Source organism: Heterodontus francisci, chromosome 37 (genome assembly GCF_036365525.1).
Source record: "Heterodontus francisci isolate sHetFra1 chromosome 37, sHetFra1.hap1, whole genome shotgun sequence".
Taxonomy (NCBI): Eukaryota; Metazoa; Chordata; class Chondrichthyes; order Heterodontiformes; family Heterodontidae; genus Heterodontus; species Heterodontus francisci.
In genome coordinates this window covers 21,186,151-21,212,112 of record NC_090407.1, presented here as the reverse complement: position 1 = coordinate 21,212,112, position 25,962 = coordinate 21,186,151, and the positions used below count along the sequence as shown (strand labels likewise).

The 25,962-nt window shown below is 43.5% G+C and overlaps 1 protein-coding gene across 2 annotated transcripts in view; it reads left to right on the top strand.

Moving 5' to 3' along the window:
* The window catches only part of LOC137352123 (matrix remodeling-associated protein 8-like), a 66,546-nt gene extending 46,094 nt beyond the window's left edge, over positions 1 to 20,452 (top strand). The window contains exons 6-10 of one of the 2 annotated variants that reach the window (XM_068017248.1): positions 9,440 to 9,598; positions 10,555 to 10,585; positions 11,867 to 11,946; positions 13,223 to 13,315; positions 14,675 to 20,452. In XM_068017248.1, the coding sequence (XP_067873349.1) occupies positions 9,440 to 9,598; positions 10,555 to 10,585; positions 11,867 to 11,946; positions 13,223 to 13,315; positions 14,675 to 14,700 (389 nt within the window). In that variant the 3' untranslated portion in view covers positions 14,701 to 20,452. Of the gene's footprint in view, positions 1 to 9,439; positions 9,599 to 10,554; positions 10,586 to 11,866; positions 11,947 to 13,219; positions 13,316 to 14,674 lie in introns of both variants that reach the window. The other variant, XM_068017247.1, reaches the window with a different exon arrangement.
* Positions 20,453 to 25,962: the final 5,510 nt, after the last annotated feature.

Sequence of the window (25,962 nt, the reverse complement as noted above, 5' to 3'; positions counted from 1 at the left end):
AAACCTTTCCCTATAGCCCTGTAATTTTCTTTCCTTCAGGTGCTTATCAAATTCCCTTTTGAAAGTCACAATTGAAATATGCCTCCACCACCCTTTCAGGCAGTGCATTCCAGATTGTAAACGCTTACTCTTTAAAAAAATAGTGAACAGATTCGGTTGTGAGTTAGCCACGATTGATGAATGAGTTCATTTGCATGTAATTCTTTACCCTTACACTGCTATACTTTTGCATTCAGGAAGGTTTTATCAAATTTTTCGCATTATTTAGTAGAAAAAGTCTGGTGGGCCGTACAATATACTGCAGTCACTGCTTCAGATTCAAGGGAAAGTACAATGCTCCGCTCAGACTCTTTGTATAAGGAAGAGGTTGATCCTTTTCGTTTGTTTGTCAGAGATATTTGATCTTCCAAATAAACAGCGAAAATAAAGATGCTGTATTTGGCAGCTCTGAGAACTGTATCAATCAGAATAGATCAGTGCTGAATCCTGACTGTCCTTGTATTCTCACTATGTCCCAGGGAGAGAAACCAGCAAGTGACAGTGACTCACACATTTCAGCCATTTTCTCCATTTCTGTTCCTTTGATGTTCAAACACCTCATTAGTTTGAACTACTCCACGATTGGGGTCACTTTAAACCTATTAATGGAAATGACAAGCAGGGCTTGAAATCATGGCTGGAAGTGGAATGTAATAGTGTCATTGCTGTCAGGCTGACCTATAGTTGTGTTTTGAGGCCCATCATATAGAATGGAATGCGGCTCATACTCTTGTGGAAGTCATTCTCCAGTTGTACAAATGCCACTTTGGTAAAATCCATATAGATAATAGGCAGAATTTCATCACTGGAGGGTTTAATAATTGAGACCATACTGCATTAAAGATTTTTAAATAGATTTACTGTCTAGTAAAATGTCAAGTTTTGTTTTAAAGTGAGAATAGCAGAATGTTTTCTAACACACATAGACGTCACTGGGAATGTGGTGTCAACTGCTATAAATGTCAATACCATTGCTATATTGTGTATGGCGGAAATCAGAAGGTGGACCAGGTCTCCCATTGTTCAGGACAGTTTGATAGATAGGTGGATATTTAGGCCCATTTTTGAACTGAAATGGTCATCGCACTCACGATATGTGACAGAAGCTGTAAGCCAAAGGCTTATCTGAAATTGGAAATCAGGCCTCTTCTGAATAATTCCAGTGAGCTGTGGGCACCTGAAGGGATTCCTAAGGCAGCTCACCGGTTTCCTTTGGATCGGCAGCGACCCTCTGGTAGATCCTGAGTGTGGGGAGACACACATGCTGCAGTGGCCTGTGATAATGCTGTGGAGTCAGGAGCACTCCTGCTCCCACTCTCTCCACAATAAAGTAAGTTAAAAAGAAAAAGATTACTGTTGGCATACTTCAGAGATCTTTTTAAGGAACTGGAAAAGCTGAGTTTCTGACCAATTTTGGAAATGGGTCCTCAAGCAGGCATTAGGCTTCTCATTTACATATGCAAGTGGCCTCACTTCTGTTTAAGACTACCACCAGGGACGTCTGAATATCGCCCAAGCCAATATGTTGTTGGAGATAGTTCAGGTATCCTTTTGCAAGGGACAGCGCTCTGCTAAGTTGGACCTTTTGGCCCATCTTGCACCCCCAGAGAATCTTGAGATTATTAATATAGCTTCCTGTTCAGTGAGAGCTGCAGAATGATGAGGGACACTTGAGAAGGATAAATATTATGTCAAATACGACAGATTTTTCCTGATATGGAACTGGGCTGGATTTTAAGAGGCCGCCGCCAAGCTCAAAAAGTGGCAGCCTGCAAGCCAAAGACCTGCCGCAATCTCTCGCGCAGCGACTCATTTAAATAGCCGGGGCAGCCTGCCCTCCCCCCAATCACGTGGATAGGGTGGGCTGTCTGTCCCAGACAATGGTGTCAGCAATCTGTGCGCAGGTGCTGGCGCCATTTTTAAAGGGCAGCCAGCCCTGCCAGTCAATTTGAATTTTTAAAGCAGTATCTCCCCCCAAAATTTATCAAATTAATTTCTAATTCCCCTTTCCCACCACCCCATAACAATTATATTGAGTATTTGCCCTTCCCCCCAACACAAAACACTTGCCTTTTAAATCTGGCCTTACCCTGCCCCCAAACTGCACAAAGTTTAAGGTTTACCACTTCCCACCATCCCTTAGACCCATTATGTTTATTTGACCCCCCCCCCCCCCCTCCCACCGCATTGAAAATCTTAACTCTTCCCCCCTCCCCACCAGTGTCACACCGGCTTTCCCTGCACGGGGTATTGAAGGCACGGGAGTGCTGGCCACCATGCCAAAGATCGTGGTGGGCCCAGAAGATTGAAGGCAAGCTGATTTAAATTTATGCATGTCATTAATTTAAATATTTAAATTCAGGTCCCGTCGCTCAGTAGCGGGGGTCCGCTGTGGAGCTTCACTGCCGCCGGGGGGGAATAGGACCAGGTTCTCCTGGCGTTGGCTTCCGTGGTAGACCACTTCTGGTACCATCTTCTGCACCGCCCCCTGCTGCCACGGAGCCTGACATCGTGGGCTTGGTAAAATCCAGCCCAGTGTGTGCAGCAAGACTGAGTCAGGAAAGAAAAATTAAACAAAGAGAGACACCAGTAATCAAAGGATTTAATTGTGAGACCCCAACCCTTTACTGCCTTTAGGGCAGTAAAAACTAAGGAAGGAGCATATTGGAACTTAATTAATTGTGAAGCTATGAAAGGCTCCAGAATTCCACAACACATGTCTGAAGTCTCCGGATGAAGGAAATCAGTTATTTCAGCTCCATCCAGAGCATTACCATGAAAGGAGAAGGAGAAGTAAGGAAGTAACAGTCAAATCCAAAGTAAACAAGGGCTGGCGATTGCTCGTGTTGGACATCTTCCCATCTGTTGAACAATACTGCACTCAGAAACCCCAGCATAAAGCTCCAGTCTTAAACCCTTCAAAAAAAAGCTCAGGTGAAGGAGGTTGTTTAGGATTTTAATTAAATGCAAAAAAAAAACTGCATTAATACTGTCTCATGTAATCAAATAGACTGCTTCTGCTCCAAAATGTAGATAATTTATCCCAGCCAACATCTACTTGGTAAAGGCTTGGCAGGAGAGAGTGCTGTGCCGACAAGCCACTCAAAGCTTGTTCTCATTATCTTTTTGCCTCGGCCTTTTGGGTGTTTTTTCTTCCTCCTGTCCTCCTTGCTACTCTTCTAATACCCACACCTCATGGTGTTTTATATCCTCAACTGTTTCATTAGTGTTTGCTTCTCAGAATTTCCAGAAGTTTCTGAGGCAAGAACTGCATCCTGTTCAGTTGATTTGATGCATATGGGAACTTTGTGGAACTGGCTGCATTCCAGAAGCTCAGTATTCTTCAATCCCCTGAAAAAAACAACAATCAGGAAAATGTATTTTCCAAAGAAAAGAATAATTTGAGCATATTCATTTGTAAAAGCAGAGTGTGACGTGATGTAAAAACTCAATGTTTATTTTTAAATCTATAAAATATGTAAAAAGAAAAGTGACTTAATAGCCAGAACTCCTGATACAGCTGACAACCGAATCACCAGTCCACTTTCATTCATGTTGATCTTGGTTCTAATCCCTAAGTGAAGGATATTGGGCCCTCGTTCCAGAGGCACACAGAAAAGAAAGGTCAGGCAAGGTTTTGAGACTAGGAGGTTATTATTTTACTCAGGAACTCTCCTTGAACTGGAGCAAAAGACAATAATTACTATTGATAATACAGTGCTGGTGTCCGGGAGTGCTTGCAGCTGGACATTCCAGGAAGGCAGGGTGTTATGGTAACCGCAGTTTAGAAATCTAATACATTCAGAAATTTGATAGTTGACCATTCGATTGCAGGCCTGTTGTGTGCACTGTTGATGTTGAGATACACTGTTGGTGTCTGAGTAGAGGATTAGCTGTGTACATGAAAATTTGAAGTTGTTGCTTTAATTTGATGATGTCATTGTTGTGTGACAGAGTAAGTAACTTGCTGTGGAGTTGAAGTACGAATCGGCCATGATCTAACTGGATGGCGGAACAGGCTGAAGGGGCTGAATGACCTACTCCTATTTTTGTGTCCATTTCTAAAAATGCTAGTTACAGTTATTTCAAGTTAGGGTGAACCAGTATTCTAAGTCGTCAACAGAGGCTTTGTATTTTGGTTTTACTGAGGGCTGGTTTAGAAAATGCATTGTGTGTTGTGTTTGGTAAAATATTCTAGGTAGTCTCTTGTTGCAGGTGATGCAGCTCTCAGACCCCTGCTGATTGCTCTGCAATTGGCTGCTGGGAGATGTGCTAGGGCCCCCGGACAATTGATTCCCAGATGTTTAGTCCCTCATTTGGGAAGAACAACCCTGTGCAGCTCCTGCCAAGAAATAGAGTTATCTGTTTTAACCAAGTTCAAAACTGGAAACTGGAAGGGATGTGGAGGGGTGGTGGGGATGGCAGAATTGAGCCTAGTCTTTACTCTGATAAAAATGCATCGAAGATATGAAAAGTGGATAACTCAAAGTAATCAAATGCAACAATGGAATTTAATTTTAAAACCTAGACTTGTGGCAGGTGTTTCACTGTAACAAAGTGTCAGCATGAATGCTCTAAAAACAACAGCAGTTTGTATTTATTTGGCCACTTTAATGCAGTAAAATGCTCCAAGGCTCTTCTCAGAATTGTCAAACAGAATTTGACATGGAGCCATGTTAGGAGATATTAGGGCAGATGACCAAAAGCTTGATCAACAAGGTAGATTTTAAGGAGCGTCCTAAAGGGGGAAACAGGTAGAGAGGTGGAGAGGTTTAGGAAAGAAATTCCAGAACTTAGGGCCTTAGCAGCTGAGGCACAGCCACCAATGCTGGAGCAGTTAAAATCAGGGATTCACAAGAGGTAGAATGAGGACCACAGATATCTGAGGTTTGAAGGGCTGGAGGAGGGTGCAGAGATAGGGAAAGGTGAGACTATGAAGGGATTTGGAAATCTTGAAAATTGGGTGAGAATTTAAAAAATGAGGTGTTGCTTAACTGGAAACCAATGTAGGTCAGCAAGCGCAGGGATGGTTGGTTAACAGGAGTTGATGTGAGTGGTGTGAATGAAAACCATTCTAGTTTTGGATGATCTTAAGTGGAGTGTGGAAGATGGGAGACTTTCCAAGAGTGCATTGCAATAGTCAAGTCCAGAAGTAACAAAGTATGCATAAGGGTTTCAGCAAAAGATTAACTGAGGCAGGGGTGGAGTCAGGTAATATTACAGAGGCAGAAAGAGGCAGTCTTGGGGATGACGCGGATGTGTAGTCAGAAACTGATCTTGGGATCAGATAGGACACTTAAGGATGTGAACAGCCTGGTTCAGCCTCAAACAGGTGGCAGGGAGAGGGATCGAGTCAGTGTCTAGGGAGCAGAGTTCGTGATTGGGACTGAGGACAATGGCTGCTGTCTTCCCAATATTCAGTTGGAGGAGATTTTTGCTCATCCAATACTGGATGTCCTACAAGCAGTCTGACGATTTAGAGACAGCGGAGGGGTCGAGAGAGGCGGTGGTGAGGTAGAGTTGGGTGTCGTCAGCATACTTGTGGAACCTGTTTTCAGATGATGTTGCTAAGGGGCAGCATGCAGCTGAAAAGTAGGAGGCAGCGAAGAATAGATCCTTGGGGGACACCAGAGGTAATGGTCTGGGAGCAGGAAGAGAAGCTATTGCAGGTGATTCTTTGGTTGTGACTGGATAGGTAAGAATGGAACCAGGCGAGCATAGTCCTACCCAGCTGGATGACAGTGACTGTGACAGAACCAGTTGGTGGTGTGGGATTCATGCCACCAATCATAATATCATACTGTCCTCCTGGTCATAAACCAACGCATAATGGGAAAGCCAGAAAATCCTTGTGCTGGAAGGGGCTGACAAACTCACATCTGATCAGTTCTTCACCACATATCGTAGCACAGCACTGTACATAGCAGAGAGATTTATACAGCAGTGTGACTGACACACCTCATTTTGCAGCAATGTTATACAGTCAATGTCATATTCCAGAAAGCCAGTTGGCGAAGGATAGAACAGGAGCCAATCTTTACACACTTCTTCTAAGCATTTATTTACAGAGTTTCAAATTGCAAGTGTACACCTAACCCAACAACCACAGTTTCAGTCTGTATCTGTTTTTAGGGGCACAAGTGAATCCTCAGTTAATGCCCATCACCTGCATACAATTAAACACAGTTAATATACAATTAACAGTCAGTAATAAATTTTTTACACTTCAGGCTTTAACTTCATTTTTCCAAAATATCTTACAGGACCCTTACCCAGTTCGGTGCCTGTTGCCATGCATGAGACACTTAATTGACCAATAAAAGTGTCCAGATTAATGCCCAGGAGGATAGTATGATGTTGTGATTGGTAACGTGATTCCTGCACCACCGATTGTATCTGTCACAATCACGGTTTGATTTTTAATTATTAGATAAATTAGAAAATGAATGCAGGAATTGTCACTGCGTAGACTTTCTCCAGAGCTGAACGCACCAACGTGGCAGGAGATTACGATGCAGGGATGAGTCAGGGTCCCGTGTGCCTGAAATCTCCCTGGGCTGTGATGCTGCTTATTTAATCCTGGCTCTCATGCTTGGCAGCCCCTGTGCATAGTTTTGTGTCTGAACCAAAAGTAGGACAGTCTTAACTTTTTTTCCTTCCAGCCTAACTCACATTTCCCAGGCACCAACACCTGGGAATAGTCTGTGCAAACATTAGACTGCTCTGTGGTGGAGTGCCATGTTCTACAGAGAAATTAACTCTCATAATACAGTCTGGCAGGAGAGGGCTGCTGCACAGAGCCACGCCAACCCCTCTCTTGAAGGGCCTGACTCTCTTTGGAATATGTTTCCACAACCCCCTCTTTATTACTCTCCCAAAAGCACATGTGAGTTCAGAAAGTAAGTGTAATCGGACTATACGACTGTAGGGTATCACCGCTAAGCGCAGTCCCGTTATTGTTGGCATGTGTGTGTGTATGCATACACACACACACACATACAAAATCACACTTTACACAGTAGCCATGTATTTCAGGCAGGAGAATGCCATTGGTCCATCTGTTCCCCCTACTACAATTACTAATTGCCTGTTGCTCAGCTCAGCAGTGACAATTAAATCATAGAGTCATACAGCACACTCATCAGCCCTTTCCCCATAATCTTGCAAATTTCCCTTTTCAGGTACATACTGGGCTGAATTAATTCACTCTGCTGTTGTCAGCTCTGAAACAGCCTGGCTGATTCAATCATCTGTATCCCTTTCTGTGGCAAGTCCACTCTTGACATTGTCTATCCAGTGCTTCCTTAGTCTTCCTTGGGTTTCTTATTCCATGTATCTCTGCATGCAGACCCATGAAAAATATTCTAGCTGTTTCCATTCTTAAAACATCAGACCTCTTTTGTGGATTGCCTTACAAGTGTTATTTCTTGTCCGAGCCATGTTATTATTATAAAGAAAGAAAAAGGGACTTGCATTTATATAGAACTTTTCACAACCACCAGACTTCTCAAAGTGCTTTACAGCCAATGAAGTAGTTTTGAAGTGTAGTCACTGTTGTGACTGTTCTTGATTCTTTGCATCCTGGATACTCCCAGTATTCCTCTCAACCAACTTATTTCTTCTGTTAGTATTTTTTTCTCGACAGCATTTCTTTGTGTTCCAGTGCTCAGATCCATATAATGCTATAGGAATAACCATAAACGCTTAACTTCATCCCACGCAAATGGAGCTGAATTTTCCAGTGGCGGTGTGCAGGGGGAATTACCAGATGGTGATTGAGGTGAGAAGCCTTGCTGTTTTTCTCTCACCCAGTCCAGGAGCAATACCTCAACTTTGAACTGATCAAGATCGGCTAACAGACTGGCAGTCAAACCTGGGACCTTTCTTTCCATGTGGCTCAGTACCAAACTGCATGGCACATTCACCTGCTGAGCCATCTGGTAAATATTACAAAAGAGAAAGAGGCCACTGGAGGCACAGGTCCACCCCAGCTTCCGGTTCAGTTTAAGGGGTGGTACCATCAGGCTCAAAGGTTAGGGAAATTATTTGACTATGTTTATAAACTGAGGGAAGTACAATGATATGCTAATTAGTGCAATGATGCAATGTGGCATCACGTCTATTATTGCCGGCCTAATCTTTTTCATGATACTATTGGATCTCCCATGTTGTTGCTCACTATAAATCAATGATACAGTATTTTATATGAAGTGTGAGGCATAACATATCCCGCTGCAAAGCTGTAGCTGTTAGTTGATATTACCCTTTAAGGCCACGAGGTCCTTTCCTGAGGCCAACTAGAGACTGTTCTTAGGCAGCTTGAAGAGCTAGGATCAACCACATTGCTCTGTCTGCTGTAATTTCTACGATCCTAGGCATATACGAAGGCCAATTAGAGATCAAGCGAAACCGGCAGGAAATGATGGGGTTTCTTTTTTTTAGAATCTCTTTTTCATTGTGACACAGAAATTTGCACATATGACAGTTGAAATGTGACACATGTTTCTCAAACCTTTTATATATAATAGACAGATCAGAACCACTGTGAAAATTTGCTGCAACCTATTTTATACATATATATGCACTTGTAGGGTGAAAATGATCTTGTAATTGACAGAGCCCACAAAGTGAGGGAGGTCACTTGACCAATCTCACTCACTATTGTATAGAAACTGATAATTTCCCCATCTTGTTCTTCTAATTCAGGGTCTAAAACATAAAAGCAATGCATCTTTGCCTCTAATTGACCTCAGCAATTTCAGCAGGTAGCACTCCCACTTCTGAATCAGAAGATCATGGATTCAAGCCCCACTCCAGAGATTTGAGCACATAATCTAGGCTGACACTTCATTGCAGTATTGAGGGAGTGTTGCACTGTTGGAGGTACTGTCTTTCAGATGAGACGTTAAACTGAGGCCCCCCATCTGCTTTCCAGGTGGGCATAAAAGCTCCCATGGCACTATTAGAAGATGATTAGGGGAGGTTTCCCTGATGTCCTGGTCAATATTTAGCCCTCAACCAACACCTAAAACAGATTATCTGATTATTATCACATTGTTGTTTGTGGGACTTTGCTGTATGCAAATTAGCTGTTGTGTTACCTACATTGCAACGGTGACAGTGAATGTACTTCTTAAATACTTCACTGGCTGTAAAGTGCTTTGGGACGTCTTGAGGTTGTGAAAAGTGTTATATAAATGCAAGTTCTTCCTTTCAGTTTACAAACATGTACAGTTACCGAGAGCAAAGTCCTTAAAAGCGAATACCTCATCAGGAACTAAACTTCACAACCAAGCTCCAGCGTGTCCACTAACAATGCCACAATGTGTGGATTCCAAATCTTGAATGAGTGACTTTATTTTTGGAGACTGTTTGTTTATTTATTTGTTTATGTTTATAGCATCTACATCGGTTGAAGTCCCAAAAGTCATCAATGTTTTTATTCCGGAACATTCTTCACATTTTCTTCATCAACTTGGATACATCCTGGCAACACTACTGCTCCTGGCCATTCTTATAACCATCATTGCCCTGATTACCCACCGACAGCGAAAGAGAGGTGACGTCTTATTTCCTTATTTTTTTCTTGTTACATATTTTATATTTCCCTGCCTCTTTCCCTCCTTAAGACCCTTGACAGTGCATACAGTATACAGGTAATAGGGTAAATCTGGGAGGGACTTTCTGTGCTGCTCACTAGTCAGTTGCTCGGTGATATGTGGGAAAGGTTCTTACCGATCTCCCCTACCTCCATTCCTGTATGGGCGCTGCTGGCTTTTGCTTTCCCCCTTACCCAGAAAGGTGGAAAAAAATTAGAGATTCACCTCGTGGGCTGAAACCTGTATATGTGTACGTGTGTACACTGCACCAGTGTCCTTTTATATTCCAGGAAGCCAGTTGGTGGAGGATAGAACTGGAGCCAATCTTTAAACACTTTTATATTTATTTACAAAGTTACACATTACAAGCATACACCTCCTAACACAACCACAGTTTTAGTCTGTGCCTATTTATAGGGATTCAAGTGAATCACCAGTTAATGCCCACCACCTGCATAAAATTATACACAACTAATGTACAATTAACATCTCTGCCTTGAAACCATCAAAAACAAGAGGGCACAAACTTAAAATTAGAGCTAGGCCATTCAGAAGCGAAATCAGTAAGCACTTTTTCCACACAAAGGGTATTAGAAATCTGGAACTCTTTCCCTCAAATGGCCATGGATGCGGGGGGACAATTAGAGTTTTCCAGACTTTCAAAATTGATTGATTTTTGTTCGGTAAGCAGTTGGAGTTGAGGTACAGATCAGTCATAATCTAATTGAATGGCAGAGCAGGCTCGAGTGGCTGAATGGCCTCTTCCTGTTTCTATACTCCTAAACCCAGGATAGTTTGGTTCAAAATGCAGCTTTGTCACACGGGCCTGCACGACCCACTAAACAGGCAGCAGCAGAGGGATGCATACCTGCTCTTTGAATTCCTTTGGCTCACAATTGGGTTTTCCTTTCTTTAGGTCTCCAGTATAATGTGAAGACGTCTCAGCCGTAAGTGTTGCCTCATCTTTCACCCCCCTCTCACTGCCAGCACAAATAAACTCTTTGGGAGACTTGTGATCAAACTATACACTTATCACATGACCTGAGCAGATAACCAGAGAAACACTGATTTCAGGTCAAAGGCCTTTGGATAGAGGTCTGCAGCCATATAGTGCAAGGATCTCGACCATATGGCTTGCAGTTCTTAATCTCCTCTTTGCTTCCCGGCTGGGGCATTCCTTGGTGAGGGAAAGACAAATTCTGAGGCTGCAAGCATCTCAGCCTGCAGTAGACAAGCTCTTCTCCTCGAGAGCTCAAGGATTCTGGCTGCGGAGGTCGCACCCTGCCATGTGAGGAAACTGTGGAGGAACATTTTTTTATCTGCGTTCACTGGATGTGGGTGTCACTGGCAAAAGCATTTATTGTCCATCCTTAGGTGCCCTGAATAAAGAGTCATCTTGCCCACAAGATGGGCGGCACAGTGGCGCAGTGGTTAGCACCGCAGCCTCACAGCTCCAGCGACCCGGGTTCAATTCTGGGTACTGCCTGTGTGGAGTTTGCAAGTTCTCCCTGTGTCTGCGTGGGTTTCCTCCGGGTGCTCCGGTTTCCTCCCACAGCCAAAAGACTTGCAGGTTGATAGGTAAATTGGCCATTATAAATTGCCCCTAGTATAGGTAGGTGGTAAGGGAATATAGGGACAGGTGAGGATGTGGTAGGAATATGGGATAAATGTAGGATTAGTATAAATGGGTGGTTAATGGTCGGCACAGACTCGGTGGGCCGAAGGGCCTGTTTCAGTGCTGTATCTCTAAATCAAAATCAAAGACATTGCATTGGATGGCATTTCTGACCTCCTGCTCTCCTGTCCCAGTCTCCTGCACCCTCTGTTCGGCTCCTGATCTCTTGCTCTTCCTCTCTGGCTGTTCTGCTTCCTCTCGGTGAATAATATTAGCGCTGCATGAAACAGTTCATGTTAAAAATCTGCTCTCTGGGAAGCCTTATTTACAGAAAGGGCAGCTTACAGGGAATGACAGAATGTTCAGTGTTTTTTCCTGACATGGTAGGGGATGCGGTTTAATGTTACATTTGTGTTCCCTTATATAGAGATCTTTCAGTAAAGTAATTTTGCTTTAACTTTATACAGATAGAGGTCTGCACTAGAACAAAGGCAGAATCATTATGCAATTTGCAGAAAAAACTAAAATAAATACAAATAAGCACTTTTCTCAGGAGCTTCATTGACTGCTAACGGCCACTCTCTATATCTGTGCTCTCTCCTCAAATCAACAGGAGAACAGAAGTTACTCTCAACGATTTTGTGATTGACACGACTGACCTGAGACTGAACAAAAATGAGGGAATAAAACTGGGTATGTTTGACATCGTTAAGATTTGCTGATTAAACGGTACGCTCAAAGTGCACAGTCACTGTCTTTGCTCACCCGAATCTGTTCCTGATCTCCTTATCATTATGAAGATTTGGAAATCGTGGACAGGAGTATGAGCCTGCAGTATAGTCATGATGCCTTAACCATCATGATTCCCAACTAATCCCACGCACAATAGTCCTACAATCTTCTGGGAGAGATAGAAACACAGAAATACAATGCAAGGCCAATTTTGGTTGGGGAGAGGAGGGTGGGGTGGAATCGGGAAGCCTCCTTTCCAACTCCCCTGAGGTGATTAAAACCAGTCCAGGAGCCCATACTAATCAGGATTTATATTGGCCAGTATTCCACCCATGTTTCGAATGCTGTGTTCTCTGCCCGAGCCAGGAACTGCCCCAGCTCTTATTTTAGTCAGTACTTGCTGCATGAGGCAGAAAACCAATGAAGCAGTAAGGAGCAAAACAATTGTATTCCTCACACTTTGGAGGAGAGAATACAAATTTGAACCATGAGCATGTTAATTATCTTGTGCCCATCACAGGCACCTGCAATTTTTCTGTTTCTTCTCCCCACCCCCACTTTGAAGCCATTGACATATGCCGAGGAATGGGTTCCACGGATATCAGTACCTTACTCAAATGGTCATCCTTCAGGTGTGAACTGAGACAAAGTGTACCAGCTAGAAGAAACTGTGCAATAAACACCAATGGTTCAGTAGGCTAGGGGGAGAGAGTGGGGCAGTGTGTTTAATTACTTAGTGCTCTAGTAACGATCCAACACAGGCATGAGAGGTCAGATAGCCTCCTGTTCTGTTAACTTATATGATTTAGTGACATTTGGCTGCAAGGGGCATGATAACCAAACCCAGCTTGTCCTCACCCACATCTAAACCTTCTCACTTTCAAGCCGCAGACAGTGATCAGGATCACTGGAGTGGTATTCATTTAAATATCTCTGACACAATACCAGTACTCAGATCCCCACTGATTAACTTGTTTATGCAACATGGCAGCCAGGAATTGTATCATCAGATTATACTGACAGGAACATCATCCCATCCTATATCACTGAAGGTCTGTGTGTGATTTGCCTAAGGGTGGAGCTATATCACTGACCATCTGTAGCAGTCACTGCTTTAGAGGCAGGAGATGGGGAGGTTTGGGTTGGACTTCGAGGGCGTTTGGGAGGGGGAGTGCGGCTGGCCTGTACATTTGTGCTTGTTGCAGCGTGAGAATACTGCAGTTCTCATTTTTAGCAGACTACAAGAACAACATACTAAAGGAGAAGGCTGCAATGTCCAGAGAGAAGGCGGAACTGCTCAGGGAGATCCCCCCAAAGAACTTAGATAGAGGTATGCTGGGTCTAAAACCCCTTGATTTTTCCATTTTTCACACTTTTCTAAATATTCTTGTTGTGGAGTCTGCTTTTTCACCTGTCACAATTATCATTCCTACTGCTACCCTGCAATAATCAGCTGGGAGCTCAGTAATGGGATGTGAGTGTGTCTGTGATTCCGCCATAGGGTGATGGGATTGATTCTGTGCCTGTGGTTCCCGCACACAGTGATGAAACATGGGTCTCTGCCTGTGATTACCTGACACTGTGATGGAACAGGAGTCTGTATCTGTGATTCCTCCATAGTGTTGGGTTGTGAGTCTGTGTCTGCAATTCTGCCACACTGATAGGACTGGGATCTGTCTGTGATTCCCATAGACAGTGATGGGACTGCATTCTCTGTTTGTGATTCCTCCACTGGGATGGGTTGGGAGTCTGTGTGAATTCTCCCACAGTGATGGGACAAAGGTATATATCTGTGATTACTCCACAGTGATGAGAGGGAAGTCTGTGTCTGCGATTCCAGTCCTATCAGTGTGGCAGAATTGCAGACACAGACTCACAACCCATCACTATGGAGGAATTACAGATACAGACTGCTGTTCCATCACAGTGTCAGGTAATGGGATGGACGTCTATATCTATGATTCCTCCACAATGAAGAATTGCAAGACTGTGTTTGTGATTGCCCCACACAATGATAAGATGTGGTCTGTGTCTGTGATTCCCCACACATTGATGGGACGTAGGTCTGTGTCTGTGATTTCCACACACAGCAATGGGATGTGCTTCAATATCAGTGATGGCTCATGTGTCTGTGTCTGTGATTCCCACACACAATGATGGGATGTGCTTCAATATCAGTGATGGCTCATGTGTCTGTGTCTGTGATTCCCACACACAATGATGGGATGTGCATCTATGTCTGATTCCCACATAGTGGGACATGAATCCATATCTGTGATTCCACACAGTGAGAGGATGCAGCCCATGCCTACACTTTCTCCGTGGGGTGATTTCAGTCATGTTGCTATGGGTAGTTGATAAGTGGAGGCTGGGCATTTGTCCATGGGCAGAGCAAACTACCTCCCCTATAGTCCTATTAAATGGTTCCATTTAATGGACATTTTTCACTTGCTGACCAGAACCTGGGATAACATTGTCTCTTGATAACATTTGGTGCCTTCTGGTGTAGAGCAAGACAAGTGACTAGAGGCCTAGACACTCATACAACAAGTCTGCTCAAGGCCACAGGTGAAGGAGGCAGGACTGCTTCTAAATGATCCTCCAATAATTAAACATAATAGTCATTAAACGTCATTTGTGCCAATTTAAATGGGGGTCAGTACTAATTCCTCCTGATTTACTTCCTCAGGTTTTGAGAAGAAATATTGGAAATAAAGAGAATGATGCTGCTGGCTGGATCCAGAAGCTGATCAGTGAAGGGTCTATATGAGGAAATCAGTTGCCTTTTATCAATATCCTTCAATAATACAGCGCTTAAGTAAAGTATACATATAAATGGTATTGTCACGAACATATCCCGAAACTGTGCGGCAAATTTTGCAGAACCACAACCTCGGACTGTCTTACTGGGAACCTTTCATTTATCTAATATGTCTGCCATTCCAGACCTGCATTGGTTTTACTTGATGAGGGTGACAGGCACCACTAGCAATCTGCTTCAATATCATTGGTCCGAAGGGAAATGGTTGATTTCCTGGATGGCTGTAACTGTCCACATGATCTTAACAGGGGGGAGGATAGAGATTCTGGGAGCACAAGAACACAAGGCTAAGTGCTGCTCCTTTCCAAGTAGTTGGCCACGGCTTTACTTGAAGGAATAACCACCAAAACCCAGTGATACACAATGTGTAACTCAGGGGCTGTGAGTACAACACACCATCTCAGCACATTTAATTTCCAACTCTGACCAGCTGGAAGACCAAGCAACTTGGCAGCTTGAAATTAACATCAGTGTGGATCACTACTCCTATCTATCCATCCGTCTCCAAATCATCTGCCTCTCCCACTGCCTCCAATTTCACAATGTCTCTCCCTCTCCAATGCTTCAGTCTGTCTATCCCTCCATCTCCTTTCCCTCAGTATGTCTATCACTCCATTTCCAATTCCTAAGTCTGGCTACCCCTCCATCTCCAACCCCTCACTGTCTATCCCCTCCATCTGCAATGCCTGTGTGTCTTCCCCTCCATCTCTAATCTGTCAGTGTGTCTCTCCCTCTAACTCCAATCCCTCAATTGTGTCTATCCCTGCATCTCGAATCCTTCAGTCTCTCTAGCCCTCTCTCTCTAATCTCTGTGTGTCTATCCCTGCATCTCTGATCCCTCAGTCTTTCTCGCCCTCTATTCCCAGTCCCTCGGTGTATCTATCTTCAGTCCTGCAGTTTATCTCTCATCCCGTCCCTCAGTGTGTTTCTCCTGCCATCTCCAAACCCTCAGTATGTCAATCCATCCATTTCCAATCCCTCAGTGTCTATCCCTCTATTTCCAACTCCTCAGCCAGTCTATCCCTGCATCTCCAGTCCCATTGTGCGTCTATCCTTGCATCTCCAACCTCTCTGTATCCCTTTAGCTCCACTCTCTCAGGGTGTCTATCCCTGCATTTCCAGTCCCTCAGCCTTTCTAGCCATCTTCTACAGTCCCTCAGTGTTTCTATCCCTACGTCTCCATTTATGCAGCCTGTTTATCTTTCTTCTTGTCCCTCTGTGTGTTTCTCCTGCCATCCCCAATCCCTCAGTGTGTCACTCTGTCCATTTCCAATCCCTGTGAGTCAACACCCCATCTTCAGTCTCTGACTGCTTCTTTCTTCCTGCCCAGCTGTTCGTCTCTATCAAATGTGAATTTTCTCTTCTTTTAAAGATTCATTTTTTCTGGTGAGAAATAAGTCTCAGGAAGTGAAAAGTTCCACTCAATATGTAGTGAATAATTTCTAAAATGTGCTGCATAAAACAGTTATCACCCCAAGGTAATCCAAACTGCAACAATTTTGATAACAGACACAATATTCTAAAGAAGAATGACATTATACAAGATTATCAGTGTGTGAAAATTATTCAATCTCTGTCTTATTTTATAAAACGCTGACATTTCAAAACCCACATTGCCATATCTCTGCAACCTGCTCAGTCCACACAATTACTGAGACAACATTGTATCCAGGTGTTTCACCCTGCATTTCTATCTCACTCGATTTCCTTTGTACATGATTGTATCTGTTACATTATATAGAAGACTTATTGCTGGCCTGTGATCAATAGGGTTCAGCCTGGGATAACTGTTGCTGGCCTAGGATCATTGGGGATCAGCACAAATGCTGCGGATCAGCCGAGATAACTGTTGCTGGCCTGGGATCGACGTCACTGGTCTGGGACCAGCAGTGGGCCCTACATTCATAAACTATTTGCAGCTTCAACTGCAACATAAACAATGATACAAATAGAAGGAGAGAAACTGGATAAATATTCCCAGTCCAAGTATAACCATGGCCAGTGCCGTACAAATAAAACACTGCTGTTTCATTTTTTTTTTATCGTAAGCACCCAATGTTTTTTGTAAATTTAATGGGTTGAATTGGTCTCTCCTGTATATTAATTACTTTATAAAGGTAAAACAGCCTTACAAAATCTATTACGAATTGTTTCAAACATATTCATCAGATTGTCTTTTATTTAATTGAGGTCAAGACAAGACAGCACCAAGATCGAGACAATTTGTGGAGAGGATCAGCGACATGATGAAAAGTTTAGCTGACACCAATAGACTAAGGATTGCAGGAAGAAGGAAAAATGAGGCAGATGAGTTCCACATTTTGAGAGCTGAGGGAAAAATGAGTTCGAGTAGGAGGTAGTGCAATGAGATTTGACTTGAACATAGTGAGAATAATGGGAGGGGGAATAATGAGTATAACAGGTTCTCCATTCATCCATGTTTTGTCCATCACTGGAGAAGCTGTCTATGTTCTATTTAATGATATTTTTGGTACTAGATTTAACTAATATTCAAGGTCCATGCAAACAATCAAGAAATCACTGTTGTTCAACAGAAAATGTTAGCGTTGGTGCTGTTGCCATTCCTTCCCTGATCCTATTGACTGCAGGTATTTTATAGGCCAGTACACATGAAAGTGTTGCCTGAGTAGATCTGTAATGAATTGGCACCAATAGGGCCTGTGGTTACTGATGATTCAACCATACAGTGCCCACTCTGTGCTGTTGTCGAAGTTACACTTTTTTCTAACTTGCTGGATGGACTGATTTCATAGTGAAGCTCTCTTCAATCTCTGACCTACAGGCACATCTAGCAAGCTTCCAATTTTTTGTAGAGATATAATGTTACTTATTCTGTAAACGCTAGTCATTGGAAATAACACATTAAAGCTTGATTTGCCGCAATCCTCCCAATATAATAAACTTCAAACTGTGAGCCAACAAGGACTCATTTATATAATCAGCCTGCAAATCTCAATCCTCAGTAACAGCACCTCCCTTCCAAATCTCCATGAGTTTGTAATTGTGGAGGTTGAATGTCGCAATACCAACTCCAAAATCAGATAAAAGGCAGGATTGGGGGAGAGAGAAGAGTGAGGTTGGGACCGGTGAAAGTGAGATTGGAGGTAGGATCAGCAGCGAAGCAGGGTGAGAGTGGAGTAGCACAGGGATTGACACAAAGTAAAGCAATTAAAGTGAGAAAGAGAGCAGAATTTTGGCTTTGTCTGGGTAGGATCAAGCCAGGAGATGGGATTGGACTGATTCGGGGGTAGTTTATCCTAATGCAAAGGATGGGATCGGAACAGGACAGGCTTTGGGATTGACCCAATGCAGAGATCGGGATTAGGCCTGTGCAGGGGTCGGGATTGACCCAGCGCAGGAGATGGGGCAGGGTGGGTTGGGAATGACCTGGCGCAGGGATTGGGTTTAGCTCTGTGCAGTGGTTGAGATTGACCCAGTGCAAGAATTGATATTGACCCAGTGGTTGGGACAGGACAGGGATTAGAGCAACATCAACTTGCATTTATTTAGCATCTTTTAACTTAGTAAAACGTCCAAAATGCTTCACAGAACCGATAGAAAACAAAATTTGCCATCAAGCCACATAAGGAAATATTAAAATAGGTGACCGAAAGTTTGGTCAAAGAGTAGATTTTGAAGAGCATCTTAAATGGAAGAGAGATAGGCTTAGGGAGGGAATTGCAAAGCTTAGGGCCCAGGCAACTGAAAGCAAGGTCACCAAAGCTGGAACAATTAAAATTAGGGATGTGCAAAAGTCCAGAATTGGAGGAGCGCAGGGATCTCAGAGGATTGTAGGGCAAGAAGAGGTTACAGAGATAGGGAGGGACAAGGCCCTGGAGGAATTTGAAAACAAGGATGAGAATTTTAAAATTGAGGTGTTGCTTGACCGGGAGCCAATGTAGGTTAGCAAACACAGGGTGGATGGGTGCTTGGAATTTGGTGTGAGTTAGGATACTGGCAGCAGAGTTTTTGATGAGATTGATCCAGGGTGTAAGGTTGGTGGCTGGCCAGGAGTACATTGGAATAGTCTAGAGATAACAGAGGCATGGATGAGCATTTCATCATCAAATGAGCTGAGGCAGGGGTGAAGATGAGCAATGCAGCAGTTGAAGGAAGGCAGGGCAGGAGCTGGAATTGACGCAGTGCAGAGGTTGGGGTTGGGCAGGCATGGCATTGTGGTTTGGTGCAGGGCAGATGAGAGTCGAAGTTTTCTTTACCGACAATGAAAATTCACTGAAAACTTTTAATAACTAATGACATCTCCACTTCGCAAAACATAGGAGTAAGTGGGAAAGTGAATTATTACTTTTAAACTGGACATTCGAAATGTATTTTTATCATTTTAAAAATTCCCAGATCGACTACTTAAACCTGATCTGGGAGGGGAGGAACATTGTCAAAAACAACTCATCAAATCTCCTAGCACAAGACACCTAGGCCTCAATTTTTAAACATCCACCCTGCATTGGGCACAAGAGTGTGGCAGTTAAAATACCAGAATTGGGCAACTAACCATTCCCTCCCTTTTAAATTTTAAATTGCAGATATTGGGCCATGGACAATGCTTCCACAAATGGCAAGTGGAGGCCTAATTAATATACCAAAGTCATGGCCTGATGTCATCATCAGTGCCATGACTTTAATAATAAGGAAGGGGGTTGCCCGACCTGTGTAACTCCGGACAGCTGGTCCAAGGCAGGAAGTGCCAGCTGTCGAAGGTAACTAACTCTTTTAGCATTCTTTGTGGGCCAGCCAGGGCCCTCAAGAAAGCTTTAGGCCTCCGCCGCCACATCTCACCCCAATCTATCAGTCTGTCCACAGCCGTCCCATTTACCATCCTCCCCTCTATGCTAATGTTGGAGTCAAAGTTCTATGCAGTGAAAAGTATAATTATTAAAAGTGTAACATGCATATGAGCCCTGCAGAAGGATGGGGAACAGACTGGCTTGATTTAACTACTTCCTACTGAGACTTGAAAATGTGGAAACCTCAAAAATGTGTGGAAAGCTTTTTTTAGAAAGAAGCAGTGGAGAGCAGATAAGACGGAATACAGCTGTCTGCTTTAGTCCTGTACTTACCAGTGTTTGTAGGCTTTAGGAGAGGGTTCAATCTGTTGCTTGCTCCCTTGACCTTTTTCTCTCAATTTATCCAAAATTATTTTATTTTTTGGTGTTATTTTGCCACATCAGGAAATTATTTTATATACATTTGTGTGTCTGACATGTGTTGCTCTTTCTGTTATCAGTACTTTACCTATTGCGCATTAAAACATTAGCTCTGCTTTGCAGTCTAACCAGTGCAGCTATTGCTTTTAGTGTGACACAGGCTATGGTGTATGAACATGATAGGTGTCACTCTGCAACAGGATTTCTTGTGTTCCTACACAATAGCCCCGTGCAAATAATTGGGATTTATTTCCCTTTAAGAGTGTGCATAGTGCCAGTTTAAAAATGATGGAGATTAGTGCCTGCTCACCAGCAAATCAAATCACATTATTATTATTACATGCTAATCTTGTGTATTATAGAGTCTACACTCTGTGTGTACTGGCTTGATACAGTTCTACAGTATGCTGTTAAATGAGCAAATGTTCATAAATTTAAATAAAGAGAACACTATGCCTTCCTTGCTTTGTCTCATTTATTAGTCAACTGTTTCCTCAGCAGTCAGTTCCACTGCACAGTAAGAGGTCCTGCATTTCACTCAAAATTAAACCACTCAGAAATTACAACACATATAGGAGCAGGAGTAGGGCCATTCAGTCCCTTGAGCCTGTATCACCTTTGAAATGGCTCAGAACTGATCTGTTCCTCAACTTCATTTTACATACCTTTGCTCCATATATCTTGGCATCCTTAGCCAACAATAATTTATTATCTCATTCTTGAAAGCTCCAATTGATAGAACATCTATGGCCTTTTGAAGCAGAGACTTCCAGAATTCTCCTACCCTTTTGTGTGGAAAAGTGCTTCCTGATTTCAATTCTAAATGGTATAGCTCCAATTAAATATACAGAATGTTTTTAAAGTTCTTGTATATCTTTACGTTAGTAACTTTGGGTTAATAAATGGCATACAAAATCATAATTCATAATGTTTTTTAATGTTATGGTTGTTAGTGCTGTGTTAATTATGTTGAAACTGATTGAAATTGACGATAGTAGAAGAAAAGGTGAACTGTTGGAAAATTGAAATAAGCAATGTATCACAAAACATTGATGCCTACAAATTTGAACTGCATTATTTTAAAACTTTATGTATTATACCTTCATATGCCATTCACAGTTTGCTTCTATCATGTGTACATCCAAAATTTTTAAAACTTGCACAAGGACTTTATAAACATCCTGCATATTAAATTTTTTTCCTATGGTACTTGACTTCCAGATGTCATGTTTTTGTCACACTATTTGGTCAACATTTCCCATTACAAGTGCCCATAATATATAATTTATTACAGGATTTGTCTACATAAATTCACACTGACATGGGCACGGATTTGTTAAAGGCAAATCGTGTTTAACTTGATTTTTTTGATGAGGTAACAGGGTTGATGAGGGTAATGTGATTGATGTGGTGTACATGGACTTCCAAAATATGTTTGATAAAGTGCCCTGTAACAGGCTTGTCAGAAAAGTTAAAGCCCACAGAATAAAAGGGACAGTGGCAGCATGGATACAAAATTGGCTGAGTGACATGAAACAGATTAATGCTGAACTGTTCTCTTTCGGACTGGACTAAGGTATACAGTAGGGTTCCCCAGGGGGTCAGTGCTAGGACTACTGTTTTTCGTGATCCATATTAATGAGCTGGACTTGAGTGTGCAGAGTACAATTTCAAAATTTGCAGATGACACAAAACTTGTAAGTATTGTGAACTGAGTAGGATAGTTAAAGACTTCAAGAGGACATAGACAGGCTGGTGGAATGGCTGGACATGAGGCAGATGAAATTTAATGCAGAGAAGTGTGAAGTGATATATTTTGAGAGGAAGAACGAGGAGGCAATATAAAACAAAGTATGCAATTCTAAAGCAGGTACAGGGACCTGGAGAATACGTGCATAAATTGTTGCAGGTGGCAGGGCAGATTGAGAAAGTGACTAATAAAGCATACGGGATCCTGAACTTCATAAATAGAAGCAGAGAGTACAAAAGCAAGGAAGTTATGGTGAACCTTAAAACACAAGCTCAGCCTCAACTGGAGCATTGTGTCTGATTCTGGGCACCACACTTTAGGAAGGATGTGAAGACATTGAGAGTGCAGAAAAGATTTACAAAAATGGTTCGATGGATGAGTGACTTCAGTTACATGGATAAATTGAGAAGCTGGGGCTGTTCTGAGAGAAGAGATTATAGAGGTGTTCAAAATCATGAGGGGCCTGGACAGAGTTGATATGGAGAAACTTCCCATTGACGGAAGGGTTGAGAACCAGAGGACACTGATTTAAGGTGATTAGCAAAAGAATCAGAGGTGACGTGAGGAAAACCTTTTTACGCAGAATGGGATCTGGAATGCAGTGCCTGACTATGGTGGAGACAGATTGAATCATGGCTTACAAAAGGGAATTGGACAATTATCTGGAGAGAAAGCATTTGCAGGGCTCTGGGGAAAGGGCAGGGGAGTGGAACTAGCTGAATTGCTGTTGCAGAGAGCCAGCATAGGCATGATGGGCCGAATGGCCTCCTTCTGTGCTGTTACGATTCTATGACTTAACAGTCTGGCCACCAGATTCTCAAAATGCTTTATGGAAGCATTTCTGTTGCCAGTTTATTTCTTCAGTACCTAAAGATAATGTATAAAATAAGGGTTTGAACTTTTTTTAAAATTCAAATGATTTATCAGTTGAATTATCTTTTGTGTCTTTTAATGCCTGAATTAAACTTTTCATTGGAAGGTTTCAACCTCTTTCTAAATTTGACAAAAAAAAAGAAAATTACAGCACAGGAACAGGCCCTTCGGCCCTCCTGACCTTGGGAGTTGATATTTTTCTCCCAGATCTGTGACTCTTTGAATGGAATTTGGATTGCAGAGTTCAAGCATATGCAGTGTACCTAATTTCCCAGGATGTAAGAGGGTACGGTTCAGCCAACTATAGTGCTGCAATATTTTTCTTAAGCATCTTCATCTTTCTGCTCAGTCACTTTTCTTCAAAAAAAAACTTGAAAAGCAAGAGAACAAATTACACAAGCTTAACCAGGTATAAAATTATGAGCATTTTTTTTAAAAGAGGCTGTCCCAATATTTGGGTGAGAATGAGAAATAATGACTACAGTAATTAGACACCTGTTGTAGCTTTTGTGTTCTACGAACTTCAAAAATGTATTAAGCAAGCAGAGAGGGGAGGGCAGGTGTAAAAGGGCAAGTGGTGGCGAGCAGGTGTGATCGGAAGTGAAAGAGACAGGACAGTAAGAAGGAGGTGAGGGGTGAAAGAAGGGGAAGAATTGGGGAGCAGGGGTTCGCGTTGGTGTGTGATGCGTGGTGCAATTTTAAATAAGTAATGGCCAGGGAGCACGTTGGACAGCCAATTAGAAACGGTGGAGGCGAGCAAGCAATGAGGTGGGCAGTCTTTAAAATGGAACTGACAGCCGGCTCATGGGGAAGATGGTAGAGGGAGAGAATCAGCTTCCACTCAGAAGGACAGGCATCCATGCTAGGGCGGGTCCCGGATTTAGCGGTGCCTCTCAAGTAGTGTCTGTAAAGACACGATTTTTCTTCCCCCAGCGAACGGCAGGAGACGGCCAGCTCATCAAACCAAACAATCTTGGTTGGAGGTGGCTGAGAAAGTGAGTGGGCGCAGCGTCATGAGAAGGACGTGGATTCAGCGCCGCAAACACTTTAAACGGCCTTCTGCGGACTAGCAAGGGGAGTGCAGCGCTGCACCCAGATGACGAGCCCCAGGTCCGCAGTTACAAACATAAACACGAGTTGAGCAGCCTGAGGTGCATAGTACCTCCTGAGCAGTCAGTACATCCGTGTCCAGGAGCATCACTGTGCTGTGGGCAAAACTGACCTCTCTGTCAGAAATGAAAGAGTCAGTCCTGTGGCCAGTGTCATCACATGTGTTGGTGCAGCCGAATGCAGTGAGGGAGTGCACATTGGTCCTAACTCTTAGCCTCTTGACCTTACAGGAAAAGAGAGCGCACAATGCTACAGAAAGGGCTCGATCAGGTGGTGAAGTGCAAAATCTGATGCCAATGGAGGAGGCAGCCCTTGACCTGACCAGAGTGGCAATGCATGATGGAGCTGGCAATGGCAAGAGTGGAATCCATCCAAGAAAGGGTGAAAAAGTCTGAACATCGTAAGGTGACCAGGATGGAGCTCTCTCCTCCCCACTTCCCTTCATGCCAAAGCAGTGGCTCTAAGGTCCTGCTTCAGCTTTGCAGAAGCAAATAATAGGCGATGTAAACATAACTACCTTCATATGCCTCCCACAGGACGTCATGTGGAGTGGGAGGCAATGCAGGCCAGAGTGATGGGGTTGGTATCATCTGCAAAGGAGGAAGAGTGAGCGAGATTGCACTGTCACACCAGTCAAGCGTACCCTTCCCCCACTGTAGACACTCACCTCGGTAGGACCGCAAGTGTGTGTAGAACAGGTGGCAGAGGGTGAGCAACACATCACTGAGGAGGTGAAGGAGGCAGAGGCAGCTGTGGGCAGTCCCCCTCAGAGGATAGAGGACAGACAGTTATGCTCAGATGGACAAAGATACTGAGCCTTGGCTGTCACATACAAGGCTGCTCTTGCTTCAGCAACAGCGGGAGATATGTACCCAAATGCCAAGAGTTCCACAAGATTTTACGGAGTCAGAATGTCTCAGGCATATGAATACATGAGCTGATCCATTGAGAGAGTGGCCAACCTCTTGAAGAACCATATGCAGCATCACGCTGATTGGATGCATAAGCAATACACTGACTGCCAGGCAATAAATACCACTTTATGTAGCATTGACAATCAGTGACACTGATGGCATAACCATGTATGGAGTGTGAATCTGTTAATTGTGTATCAATTGTTTGATTATATGCAGGTGGAGGGTGTTAATTTGAGTCTTACTTGAGCTAAGCAAACACTCACTGAGAATGGTGTAGTGTTTGAGTGAGGAATGACATATCTGTAATACTTTTTACTCAGTACACTAAATATGAAACTGAGTAAAGATAGGCTCCAGCATTATTCTTCCATAACAAACTTTCTGGAGTTTAACATGGAGAGGATGCCAGGTGCAACCCAGCTGGTCATCCACTCTGACATTCAAGCGGACCGTGAAAAGGCTGAAGTGGGTGATGAAGATTGTGAGGGGGTGACCCCTCAAAGAGCATCCTCATTATCTGGCGCCCCCTTAGCTACTCTGACTGAGGCACCATCAATGCAGGAAGGGCCTGTGGCAGTGGCTGCCGCTGCATCATTGCAAGTGGGGTAGCCTGTTGCATTGCCCCCATTGGCACCTAGGACAAGTGCCAAGGGCATCTCCGCCTAATCCACACATGTGAGCCTCCACCTCAGACTGTTTCACAGGGGGAGCACCCCCATAGGAGCAGGTGAGATTGGAGGCCTCCATGTCAGTAATCTCTCAGTTTGGCTCACTTGGGTAACACTTGTTATACTTTTGAGATGTTACACTGATTCAATGTATTGCAATTAGATGATTATGATAACACCCAGACTTGTGTCATTTCATGACTGATGGGTTAAGAGCAGACACATTTTGAGGTGGTTGAGAGATGCACATGAGGGTGCACAGTGTGGCAGTTGGGAACTTGTCTTCCAGGCAGTGTGGGGGCCAGTGGAGCCTCTGATTCATTTTGTTTTGTGGATTCACACCCTTCCCCATAGAAAGGTCAGGTCACGAGCCACTTGTTTTCCATGAAGAGCCTTCAGGAGAAATGTACCTGAATCAGAGAGGCCCAAAAATCCCTTCCATCCTTGAGGCCTCAATCAGACCTCTGCAGGTCCTTCCGGGTCTGGGTCACCCTCCTCCTCTTCTCCTTCATCAAGGTCAATACCTCTCTGGAGGACTATGTTGTGAAGAGGGAACATATTGGAGGGAGGCCCCCCCCCCCCCCCCCCACCACCCCCCGTGACTGGTCAAGGCACCGGAACGACATCTTGAGCAGTACAATGGCCTCCTCAA